The sequence below is a fragment of the Austrofundulus limnaeus genome, unplaced genomic scaffold (assembly GCF_001266775.1).
Source record: "Austrofundulus limnaeus strain Quisiro unplaced genomic scaffold, Austrofundulus_limnaeus-1.0 Scaffold95, whole genome shotgun sequence".
Taxonomy (NCBI): domain Eukaryota; kingdom Metazoa; phylum Chordata; class Actinopteri; order Cyprinodontiformes; family Rivulidae; genus Austrofundulus; species Austrofundulus limnaeus.
The window spans coordinates 834,143-845,104 of record NW_013952497.1 but is presented as its reverse complement, the minus strand read 5'-3'; the positions used below and the strand labels follow the sequence as shown (position 1 = coordinate 845,104).

Here is a 10,962-nt window from a genome sequence, read left to right as displayed (position 1 = left end):
TTGGCTATTGGTATAATGAACCATGTTTTAATGGCTTTGAGATGCTGTGGTAATTTCATACATTAGTCAAGCTATGATCTGTCTTCAGCACAAAGCAGGTTATGACTCATAATTTTTTTTTTTTTTTTGGAAATTAAATAACGGTTAGTCTCAGTTATGTGTTTCATAACATGATCACCRTATAAAAAAGTCAAAATTAATAACAAAGGACTGTGAGTGCTTAATTAGTCAACYGGCTGTCCAGCTGAGTAAACCATAAAGAAACTCAGTGACTTATTAAATAAAAATATGTCAAATATGTCCCCAGAAATTTGGTGACTAGTTTTCTTAGAGTTACCTAAATGCCAACAAGAGAGGTTGAAATGAAGGGAGTTCATTTGATCTTTTTTATACAAAGCAACACTGGGTGTTAGTGTAAGATGGAGATAAGAGGAGATGGGGGGATGGGGGGATGCTGCTCTGGATTCAAAGACAGATTGTGCGAGATACGAAAATGATCACAAACAGTTAGTGGAATGAGTGGTGTCTCATCCCGCTCCAGTGCAAGCCACATCAAATTGAACCAGATTGAACATCCCTCCCCACCTGCTCACTGTAAATTACATCGAGGCGCCCACTGAGAAGTTATGATGGTGTAGGTGAGTGTTCATGTGTCTGCGGTACACCGATTCCTCATGCTGCTTGCTGTCTAACCAGTTTCAGCTTCTGTGTTAAGTCTTTCAGTCTTTCAATCTTCTATTGTCTCCTCATCCTCATCCMCTCCCTCTCTCTTCCCTCTCCATCGTTGGCTCTGCCTTTAAACTTGCTCAGAACCTGCACTTAGTGGATCACAACCACCTGTATAGTCAAACTAAGCAGCATGGGAGGAAAGAACCATGCAGTGCATTGATGCAAACACACCTGAATGAATAATTTTATCYATTTATGACATATATTCAGATCATTGTGGACCTGCTCTGAATATAAATGTAAAATGAGTGTACATGTGGTACATTCTCATGTTAGTCTTCATTCTATATACAACATTACTTGAAATGTTTTTATACTATCTCTTCCCTCCAGAGGGTAGTGCTAAAAGTCCTGAATCCTCCCTTCGAGCATGCACTGATCATGTAACAAATGTCAACAACTGTGAATCTTCTCGCAAAATGCAAGAGTAAGAGACAGAGAATCTGTTGCAGTCATGCAGGATTCATAGAACTGTAGATACATATATAACTTTTGTTATCTTGTCACAAATTAGGTTTGTATACCTTTACAATTGAGTCTGACTGGAAGAAAGAAATAAAGAAAAAAACAAGTGCTTTAAAGGTTTAAATGAGTTACTCACTTAAAAATAGGCTCAGAAGCACAAAAAATATTTGCTAATGGCACAAGGGATTCTAAGCACAGGTGTTCCGGTGTGAAGCCTTTATAGTGTGCTGTCAGACAGCACACCGGAGCGGCACGCTGACAAGACAGCACAAAGAAACATCTGTGCTTGGCTTCATCGATGCAAAAGAATATACAGAAAAAAAACAAACAAGTTGAGCACTCTTATTAGTTTGACAATGTATTTAAAAATGTCAAAAATGTCCTGATCTCTTGACATATTTTACAAGCTCTAAAACTATTTGCTTCAGACTTGAAACATCAAATGAATGAAGTCAGGAGAGGGGAAAAAAATCTAATCAATTCACAGAATATTAAAAACTGGTATACAGTCTAAAGATTTTGTGAATAAGATTCATAAGCAAGACTTAATGCAAAAATACATTAGGATTTGATTGGTATTGGCAGATTTTTGTGAAATCAATTTTGCCTTTCAAGTGTCTGCTTTGTCTGTGTATCTGGACAAAAACAGACCTGTTTTTGTGCCAATTTCATCACTTGCTTACATGTCCGAAGAATCTCTTTGTTCACTAGATACATGTGCCATTTTGTATCTGTTAAGTGTGTATAATCTTTGGAAGAGACTTGCATTCTCAGTGTCAAAAAGTAATCTGGTCTATTATTTGTGAATTAAACTGATTTKAATTTGCAGAAGAGTAAAGTCATAACAAGTAGAGCTCAGCTTGCCTGAAAGTCTTCCAAGGACACACAGGCACGATACACAGCAGTGTGTAGGAGAGCACGTGTGCAGGCATTTACCAGATGTTCCGAGTTCATTTGCTGACATTTCTTCTCTCCTGGTTGAATGAATGTGAATTCCCATTGGTTGTGTGTATCTGTCCTTCATCTCTTTCAGAGCCAGGTGCTCCTCAGCACAACTTCTGAGGCTATGGCTCCAATGGTTTGTCACTGAAGAGAGTTAAAGTAAAATCAAGAGTGTTTCGGTTTAGATTTTATATACTGAACTTAAACGGCACAATGTAGAAACCTAATACTTCATATTTGTAGAAACGCTTTCATGATTTGCAAATAAAATCTTGTATTTGCAGCCCATTTGTGTTCAGATTTAGTTTTGATAGACTCAATTCTGGGTAGTGTGGAGGATACAACAGTTGCAGAAAATTCCTGAAAGCTTCCAAAATCCTTTTTTTTTTCCAGCTGCTTTTTGAAGAATCAGTCAATGCTCTACTTTGTTGGATTCAAGTCAGTTAGATATACTTGGCCAAATTTAAACTCACATTGTTTTTTCTGGCTGTGTTTCATCTTCTTTGACAAAAGCTAATCATAGAGGCTTGAGCCAAGACGCAGGCAATGTTTTGTATTTTTGGACACAATTCATAAAAGTTGACTTTTTGCAATGTCCCTCTCACTGTCAGGGCTGTTTCAGAAAGTCAGACTTTCAGTGATAACCCCTGTGCCACGTTAGAGGCACTGTCTGGCTCATCTGTTTTTGAGATTTGTGTGAGTGAAGTGCACTGTCTGTGGGATTTTTTTTAAGGCAGACAGCCAGTAGCTCTGATAAGAGCTACTCTCTCACTCCATGTATTGTGATGCATTCCAAAGTAATTCTGTGTTTTTGTTTGGAAATTGACTTCTTGTCTTCTTTGTCTCTGCAAATGGGCTTCCACTGTCATTGTATTCATATAAAGATATGTAAAGAATCATGGTGAGAACGAAACCATGAGATAAATTCAGATTTTAGACTTGAACATATAATTGCAAAGTATTACACAGCACACAGCTGGACCAAAACAGAAGTCTTGGAGTTTTGGCCATGAACTGGGAAATCATAGCTCTTATCCAAAACCTTCTGACTGAATCACTCCCTTTGGGGAGTGAACATCCTCTGTGAGTCACAATTCAGTTATGAGCCTGTCTGTGCTTAATCCACTAAGCTCAGATGGTCTCTTGTGGTCTACATCTGAGATTGACTGTGTTTGAGTCCTGACGCCTCCCTCTGAATCCTGACTCCTCTTTCTGAAAAATTTGAYTCTTCCTTCTAAATCTCGACTCCTCCCTCTGAATCCAGATTACTCTTCCTCTCTCCTGCAGATGCTTCTGTTGTCATAGATTTTTTTTTAGAATCTGTGGTCGAGATGGCTGGCTCTGCTCACTCTCAACTGTTCAGCTGAGGGAAACCCGCAGCCGAACATCTCCTGGAGYGTCAGGACGATAGACTGGCTGACTGTGGAAGAACTTAGAGGAGGTCAAGCTGGTCTTTCCAGCAGTGATGCTGGGTGATACGAGGATGAGACTCAAAACACAGAAGGAAGAAGGCCCTTCCTGCCAAGCAGTTCGGTCTTAACACAAGTTCTGCAATCTGATTTAAAAAATGGCTTTGTTTTTTTGATTTTTTAGTGGGAATCGTGTTTTATCTAAACTGTCCCTCAAAAGTACAGTCTGTACTGAGATGACCCATATCACAAGTCACTCAAAACAGAGCGCACACACACTACTATTTATTCACAGCTTAATCACAGTACATAAAAAATGTATAATTATATGTGAAGTACATTTAAAAATCTGTGAAACAGAATAAAGTTCCCTTCAATGTAATGCAGAAATCAAATCAAGTATTTATAAAGCACACTTTAAACAACCAAAACTGAGCGAGGCACTGTAAAATAAAGCTTAAAAATAAATAAAACAAAAACATAGATGGCCAAATTAAAAATGTATTGTAAAGATAAAACATTTCATTCTTGTGAATCAGTGATTCACTTTAGTTCTAGGGGATTTCTACTTTGGATCCCGAGTTTTTCACTCACTCTTTTGTCAGGATGTTCTTTTCGTAAACTCTTCTATTCTAAAGTAAGGAACAAATACCCCTTAGATTGTAAAGTAATATTAGAAAGGAATGCACTTGTTTATATATATGGCTTTGATGGTTTAGAAACAGAAAATTGGAATAAAAAAACTTCCCTGTATTTGCAGAATGAAGCTGTGCATTCAATCAATTTTTCATCCAGTTACTTTTCTAGTGGCAAAGTTTTACAAGCATTCTATTACACCATCCACTTCAGCTTTCTTCTGCTACCATTGTCATGCTTTAAAACAGCTGCAGTATAGAATACAAAATAATTACAAATGTTGCACTTTATAGTTGAATTGAAAGCAACAAAGCATTTTGTTTGCCATCTAGYTCCAAAAGTTTCTTTCTTTTGTAATGGCTAAACAATTTACACTTTTCTGGGTGAGACAATTTGTGTGCAGTCATTGCATTGAAGTAATGTCTGCACATAAATACCACCCAGAATGTAAAAGTGCACGATAAAACCCTGAACAGTGTTGCACAATCTGTTACTTAAATCAAACGTTCTTGATGCTTAATTGTTTGACATTCAGATGATACAAATGCAGTGGTGGRCACAGTTCCCCTAAAGCCCTAAAGCACTAATAGGGGAACTACTTTCCTGATTAGTGCTTTAGGGSTTTTGCAAATTTTACAATTTATTAGTGGATTAGCACTTGCTAAATTTATAGGCTAAATTTAGAAGCACTAACTGAGGTCTATAAATGTTACTGATCAACATTAATGTTAACAGCTGAGGGTGAAARCTGTCATRYTTTGTTCATACGTGTGTCACTTATCCACCAGGTGATGATATATTAACAATATATGAACCCAAAAATGACTGTGGGATGTCAATGATAAGTATTAAGAGAGCAACATGGCAATCAATATGTGACTCATGTTGTCTGTTGAAGAATGTTCATGGGTTGACTGATCTATTTTAGTGCTTWAGAATTAGCTTTTGCTAAAGCTTTCAGTGCATTACTGCTTTAGAATTAGGGGACTTAAATATTTGAGTTAGTGTTTTAGGGCTASTGGAACTAMTTTTTAGATTAGTGATGTCTACCACTTTTGTAAATGTAACCACAGGTGACAACACATGCAACAATGCTTTACATTAAATCTTTAAKCCACAGTTTTAATTGTTCTCTACAGGGTTAAACTGTTAGTGCTGATGGTGCAGTAATAAAACTAMTCACAACTACTACCAGGAAACCAAAGTTCACTGAATTCTAGTTTGTATAACATACTGAAAGACCCCAGTTTACACAGAAGACCTTGGCCATTTAATGTCAGGAAATCTATAAACCATTTCAGTTGACTTTAGTATCTACATTTAAATAATATTCTATTTCCCCTTTCAGCTGTGGCATTTGTACCAAACTGGTATTGCTCAGCAAGCCTACTCAGCCAATCCTGACAGCTGAAAAGCAATTATTGCTGTTTTCTTCATTCTCTCCAGCGGTCAGCCAATTAATTATTTCTATTGACTGGATGGAGAATCTTCTAACTAGACTAAATCAGCTGAAAATAAAACAAGGAAAAGAGGAAAAAGGGCAGCCTTAGTCAGCCAGAGTGTCTTTTGTTCATGCAGCTTTTTCTTTCCCTGTGCTTTTATCAGTCTGTGAATTTCTTCTCCYAATTTGCTGCACCACAGCTCATCCTAATGTAAGTGTTTACATGCACCTTCCTACATTTCTTTTCTCACTCTCTACTTATGCAGGCTGAGAACACCGTTTTGATTACATTGCTTTGTTTTTATTTTTCTTGGGCTACGTTCACAAGCAACAAGAACGGCATACTGGCAAGCTTGTTTTTCTGAAATTGAGAGGGATAAAAAATGTTTAAAAAGAAAAGATGATGACATAAGACATATAGAATCTGAGTCTCATTCAAAAACAGCAAGAGAAAAAAAGAGGAGACAGATGGAGGGGACATAAATGAGTGTGAAGTGTTGTCAAGGTGATATTGCTCTCCTGTTACCTTTCTCTTTGATTATCTCGGGAGCTTTAACAATGGTGGCAGAGACGATGTGGGGTTTGATGAGTGGCTGGCTGCATGGTGTGAAGACTGTAGCGGCCTATTTACTTGGAGTTTCTCAACGTCAGTCTCATTCGTCACCAACACGACAACAAAACTATAAAGTCATTATAGGAGACGTTTGCTTATTTTAAGCTACCCAATAGAGTATTTTCTTCCCTTAGAGTTAACATAATACCCAATTTTTAAATGAATGTAACTCAACAGCTTTTGACACGGGAACAAAATGTAATGAACACCAAGTAGTGGAATTATAGCATTTGATTTAGTACCAGTAGAATTATTTAAAGCCTCATAAAATTTGTCAAATTTGTCTCGCCATTTCTAAAGGCCTGATTGGTTCAAGCATAGTCTACAAATTACAAGTGTTAAAAAATATGACATGCAGTGGCCAAAAACATAAAATGTATCACTACCACTAAAGATCATGTTCTTCAGACTCATATGAGCTACCAAAGTTTCAGCTYGAGACTTTTTACAGCAGCTGTGCTGCAGGTGTCTGTTAGATAAAACAAATGACATTAAACATGTTGCTTTATTAAAATATATTTTTACATCTTGTTTTATCATCTTTGAGTCATCAGTTTTCTATTGACCTGGTTCTTAGTCCTTCATTCAATAAATAAATAAATACAGGCATATTATTTTAGATTTGTTTGCAGTGATTCCTATTTCTTAAAACAAGAGTCACAAATTATTGCTGAATTTATCTTTTATGCTTTAATAGGTTTTCATGACATTGTGTCTTCTATGAAACTGCTTTATTTAAATATCTCTGCTGTAATTAAAGTAGTGTCTTACACTAGTTGTTGGCATATTTTTGTGTTTACTTTGCATGCAGAACCCTTCAATTTAGTTAGCAATACCTATTCTAGTTTTAAATTGTTTTTATTCAAGGAACACTGTTGATATAACATCTTGTGTTGCTTATCCATTTTTACATTTCTGTCTTTTGATCACAAAATTTTATGGAAACTTGGAGGGAATTTTATCAAGTTTGTTGCAAAKGAGCAACGAACAGAAGTTACAGTCAGTTTACAAAACAGGTTTCTGTAAATGAATCAAAATATTTTCACCAACTTTGACACAAATGACCTGCAGGATTTAATAAAAAGGTAAGTGAGAACACGACACACCCAAATTTTACTTCAGTGCACTTCACCGAAAAACTATATTTTTCCTTCAACAGAGAAAAGCAAAACATTTGTGCCCTTTTTTCACACTACAGTATAACAAGGTGAAATTTGATTTAAAGTGCAATTTGTGTGGTTGTTTGAGAAAAACAAAGTAGTGTGAATATTACTGCTGTCTTATAGACCATTTTAACACATGGTCAAATAGTAACTGAACATTAGGACAATACTGGTACTAGTAGAGCTCTTGTTCACCCCCACAAAACTGTTTACAAACTAGTTTGGCTGATGGAGAATAGAGGGTCAGGTGTGACTGGTTGGGATAGGCAAAAAACAAGAAAAAACGTCCATAGAACATCTGTATGCAGCACTTCTCATCAAGCAGACAATCCTTGTTCAGCTTCTTGGTTTTCTGGTCCAATCACAGCTGGCTACCTGAACACTAATTTACACACATCATAGGCACAGAAACAAAACTCTGTATGACCAAAGTTAGAACACTAGGATTAAACTGGCAGCTTCAGGATTATGAGAGCGCCRCACTGACCACCAAGCTACCATAGCCTCCTCATGAATCTAAATTTTTTGAATAAATCCTCAAACTAGAATGTGACATTTACTTTAAAATGAAGTCAACATTTKCTTTGGTCTTTATACGAATTATTCCTGCCAACATTTTTTAGAGTAAAACTGGTACATATCCAGAGCTGTTCATTAATCTAAGCTGTCTGCAAGGCAAAGAAAAAAAAAAAAACTCCTCAAACTAAAAAAGTGACAGGATATGACGTGCTTAAAAAGATTTGCTAAAATGAAGACAAAGTATGCTTTGTATCTTTATGAAGGACACAAGCATCATTACCTCTTCTCTAAAGTTGAGGACTAAACGGGACAAAAAAGGATGTGTCATCTCTGTATGAGTTCCTTTGATGGAATACAGACATTCACAGTACTTCTGTGGGGCAGGGAGGGGTGGTGGCTGGGGAACGACACCTGTCTTGATCTGTGTGTGTGCCTCTTTCTCCAGGAACTGAGGAACTAAATACAGATATAAAGAAGCACACGGGCTCAGATGCACAGGCAACGACACAAACAGATACACACAAAATAAAAAAAGCACATCTGAGAAAAGCTCCCTTTGGACCCACGGGAAGTAAATTGTCTGTGTTGTCCCCCATCTCTCTCGTTTCACCAAGCAGCCAGCACTCCTTTGGGTTTTAAACTCATTTTCATGTCTCWWGTAAGCTCTCCATTTTTACATATTTGTTCAAAATCCTATTATGAGGCCTTTGTGATATGAATAATGCTGGTAAATTGGAAAGTATTTTCGAGCTAAAGTTGGACACAGAGGTAATTTGTACAATCATTTTTCTTTGAAACACAAAAACATCAGTGATTGTTACTGATGTAGCTTATAGGGAAAAAAAAACATGATTTGGATTGATTAAACCTAATGAGCCTGAAGCATAAGAATTCACAATTAAAAACACCAAACACAGGAAAAGACTTTCCTTCCTTTTAACTAACCTGTTGGGTTTAAGTCACGCGCTGGATGATGGCATGAGCGAGATCGGTCACAGCGTTCGTCTTCTGGTGAGTTTGAGTGACCGGTGTTCGTGTCCAAACCTAAAGGCAAAAACTGGTCCAGATCACAGAACTGCTCTGATCCAGGCCCAACACTCTGGTGTTGCATCACCTGAGGGGATACAGAAACAGATGGAGGGACAGGGGAGAATGAGGGACAGAAGGAAGATGGTGGAATGAAAAATGAACAGAGTGAGAGAAGCATGTAATGCTGCGATGAGATTTTTTAAAAAAATGCTCCACAAAGGGAGGTAACAAGAATCCACAAATTAATATTTGATGACAAAGAGTAACCAAACAAATGAGGACAAAAATGCAACAGAATATGAAAGTAGCATTATCTCAAAACTTTGCTTCTTTTTAACCCTGTCTGTAAACATTGCAAATTGAAAATGCATCATTGTGGCTTACTGAAGTGGCTTAAATGTGTTTTATGTTGGAAATGTAAATGCATATTAATAAGACAATGTCCTTTACTAGAGATTATTACTCTCTCTCGCTCTCTGTTTCCTTTGTTTCCACTTGATGAATTGATTTTTAATTAACCCCTGGAGCTGGGAAGAGCATCTCACAATTGTTTTGTGTGTTAGCTGTTCCTCCCATGGAAGTGTCCTCCTGTGAGACAGGACTAAAGTGAGGAGGCTCTGTTTAGTTAAGATTAGATCTGATACATTAGCATGCTAGTCTTGCAAGACACTGCAGATGGGCTAGGAGGATATAGGAAAAAAGACATGAGGGAATAACGCTGCTCCRAGCAAGGAAGTAGCGTGGATGGGGAGAGACAAGAGGAAGATGGTAAAATATAGACAAAGAAATGGCAGGAGACCGTACAAAGTGATGCTGTGCAACAGGGAAAAAATAATAATAATAATGTGCTGAACAATATCTGCTCAGTGTGAAGGATGCAGCAGTTCAAGACATAAAGGAAAAACACAAATGAGAAAGAACTGAGAAAAGAATGGAAAATAAGATAAACAAAAAGAAGGACAATGGTGCAAAGAAAAGAGAGCATAATTGATCAGGTCTATAAGCAAAGCTATAGTTAGAAAAAATATATTGGCAGTCCATTTGTACAATCATATGATATGTTTAGTATCATATTGATATGCCAAGTTTAACTATATATATATAGTTAAACTTGGCTCCGTCTTTTTCATTCCTGTCACACTGACAAAGATTCATTTCAATTAAATAAAATATAAGTCATCTGAAACAATTGAAAATATTTTTAACTCACTGTTTCTCTTTTTTCTCTCACAGTTTGCACCTTTAACATCACAGCTTACAAATTACTGAGCTACAGATAAAGAATGTAACATAATTAGTGTGATACGAATGCTATCCAATAGATCATGTCAGTGACAATAAAAATCACAACTAACAAAGTCACTAAGTTCCTCTCATTCTATGCTATAATTATGTCCAAGGTAATGAACTTCAAAAACTCATTAATATATTTTTTCTTTTGTCTGCTAGATATATTTCCAAGATAAAGTTCAGAGCACGAGAATTGATATTTGACAAATTAATTTTCCATTCACTCGGTGGATGTAAAAAAGCAAAGGTAAATTGTATTGAACAGGTATTGTAATATTCAATAGTCAATCAAGTATTAGTTTGACAACAGCTTCTGACATGTACAGACCTGTCAAGAGATTGTTTTATCCTGCTAAGACGCTGTTGCACTTCTCAAAACTTTGACATTTTTAACCCAATCTTAACACTTTAAAAGAATAACAAAGCCCATTGGAATGTGGAAGTGTGTTACCATGAGTGGTTCTGACTGCTGTTCTGGTTTATCTTTCTGCAGATCTGTCTCAGCCGGAACAAAGAAATAGTCTAGTTGAGACACTGCAGCACTAGCTTCCTTTTCTGTAGATGTCTTTCTTCTTAAAGATTCTTGTATTTGTGCTTCCTCGTCTGAAGAGTCATCTTCATGTGAAGCCAGATTCAGGCTATCGCTGGACATTTCATCTTCACTGTCTTTGAGAAAACAAACACACACACACACACACACACACACACACACACACACACACACAC

At 36.8% G+C, this 10,962-nt stretch overlaps 1 protein-coding gene across 1 annotated transcript in view; it reads right to left on the bottom strand.

Annotated features, from left to right (window-relative positions):
* The window catches only part of zbbx (zinc finger, B-box domain containing), a 66,349-nt gene that overhangs the window by 7,844 nt on the left and 47,543 nt on the right, over nucleotides 1-10,962 (bottom strand). Inside the window, exons 15-17 of the mRNA XM_014012839.1 lie at nucleotides 10,688-10,902; nucleotides 8,863-9,031; nucleotides 2,131-2,280 (exon numbers count right to left, since the gene is read on the bottom strand). Coding sequence (XP_013868293.1) covers nucleotides 2,131-2,280; nucleotides 8,863-9,031; nucleotides 10,688-10,902 — 534 coding nt within the window. The remainder of the gene's footprint in view (nucleotides 1-2,130; nucleotides 2,281-8,862; nucleotides 9,032-10,687; nucleotides 10,903-10,962) is intronic.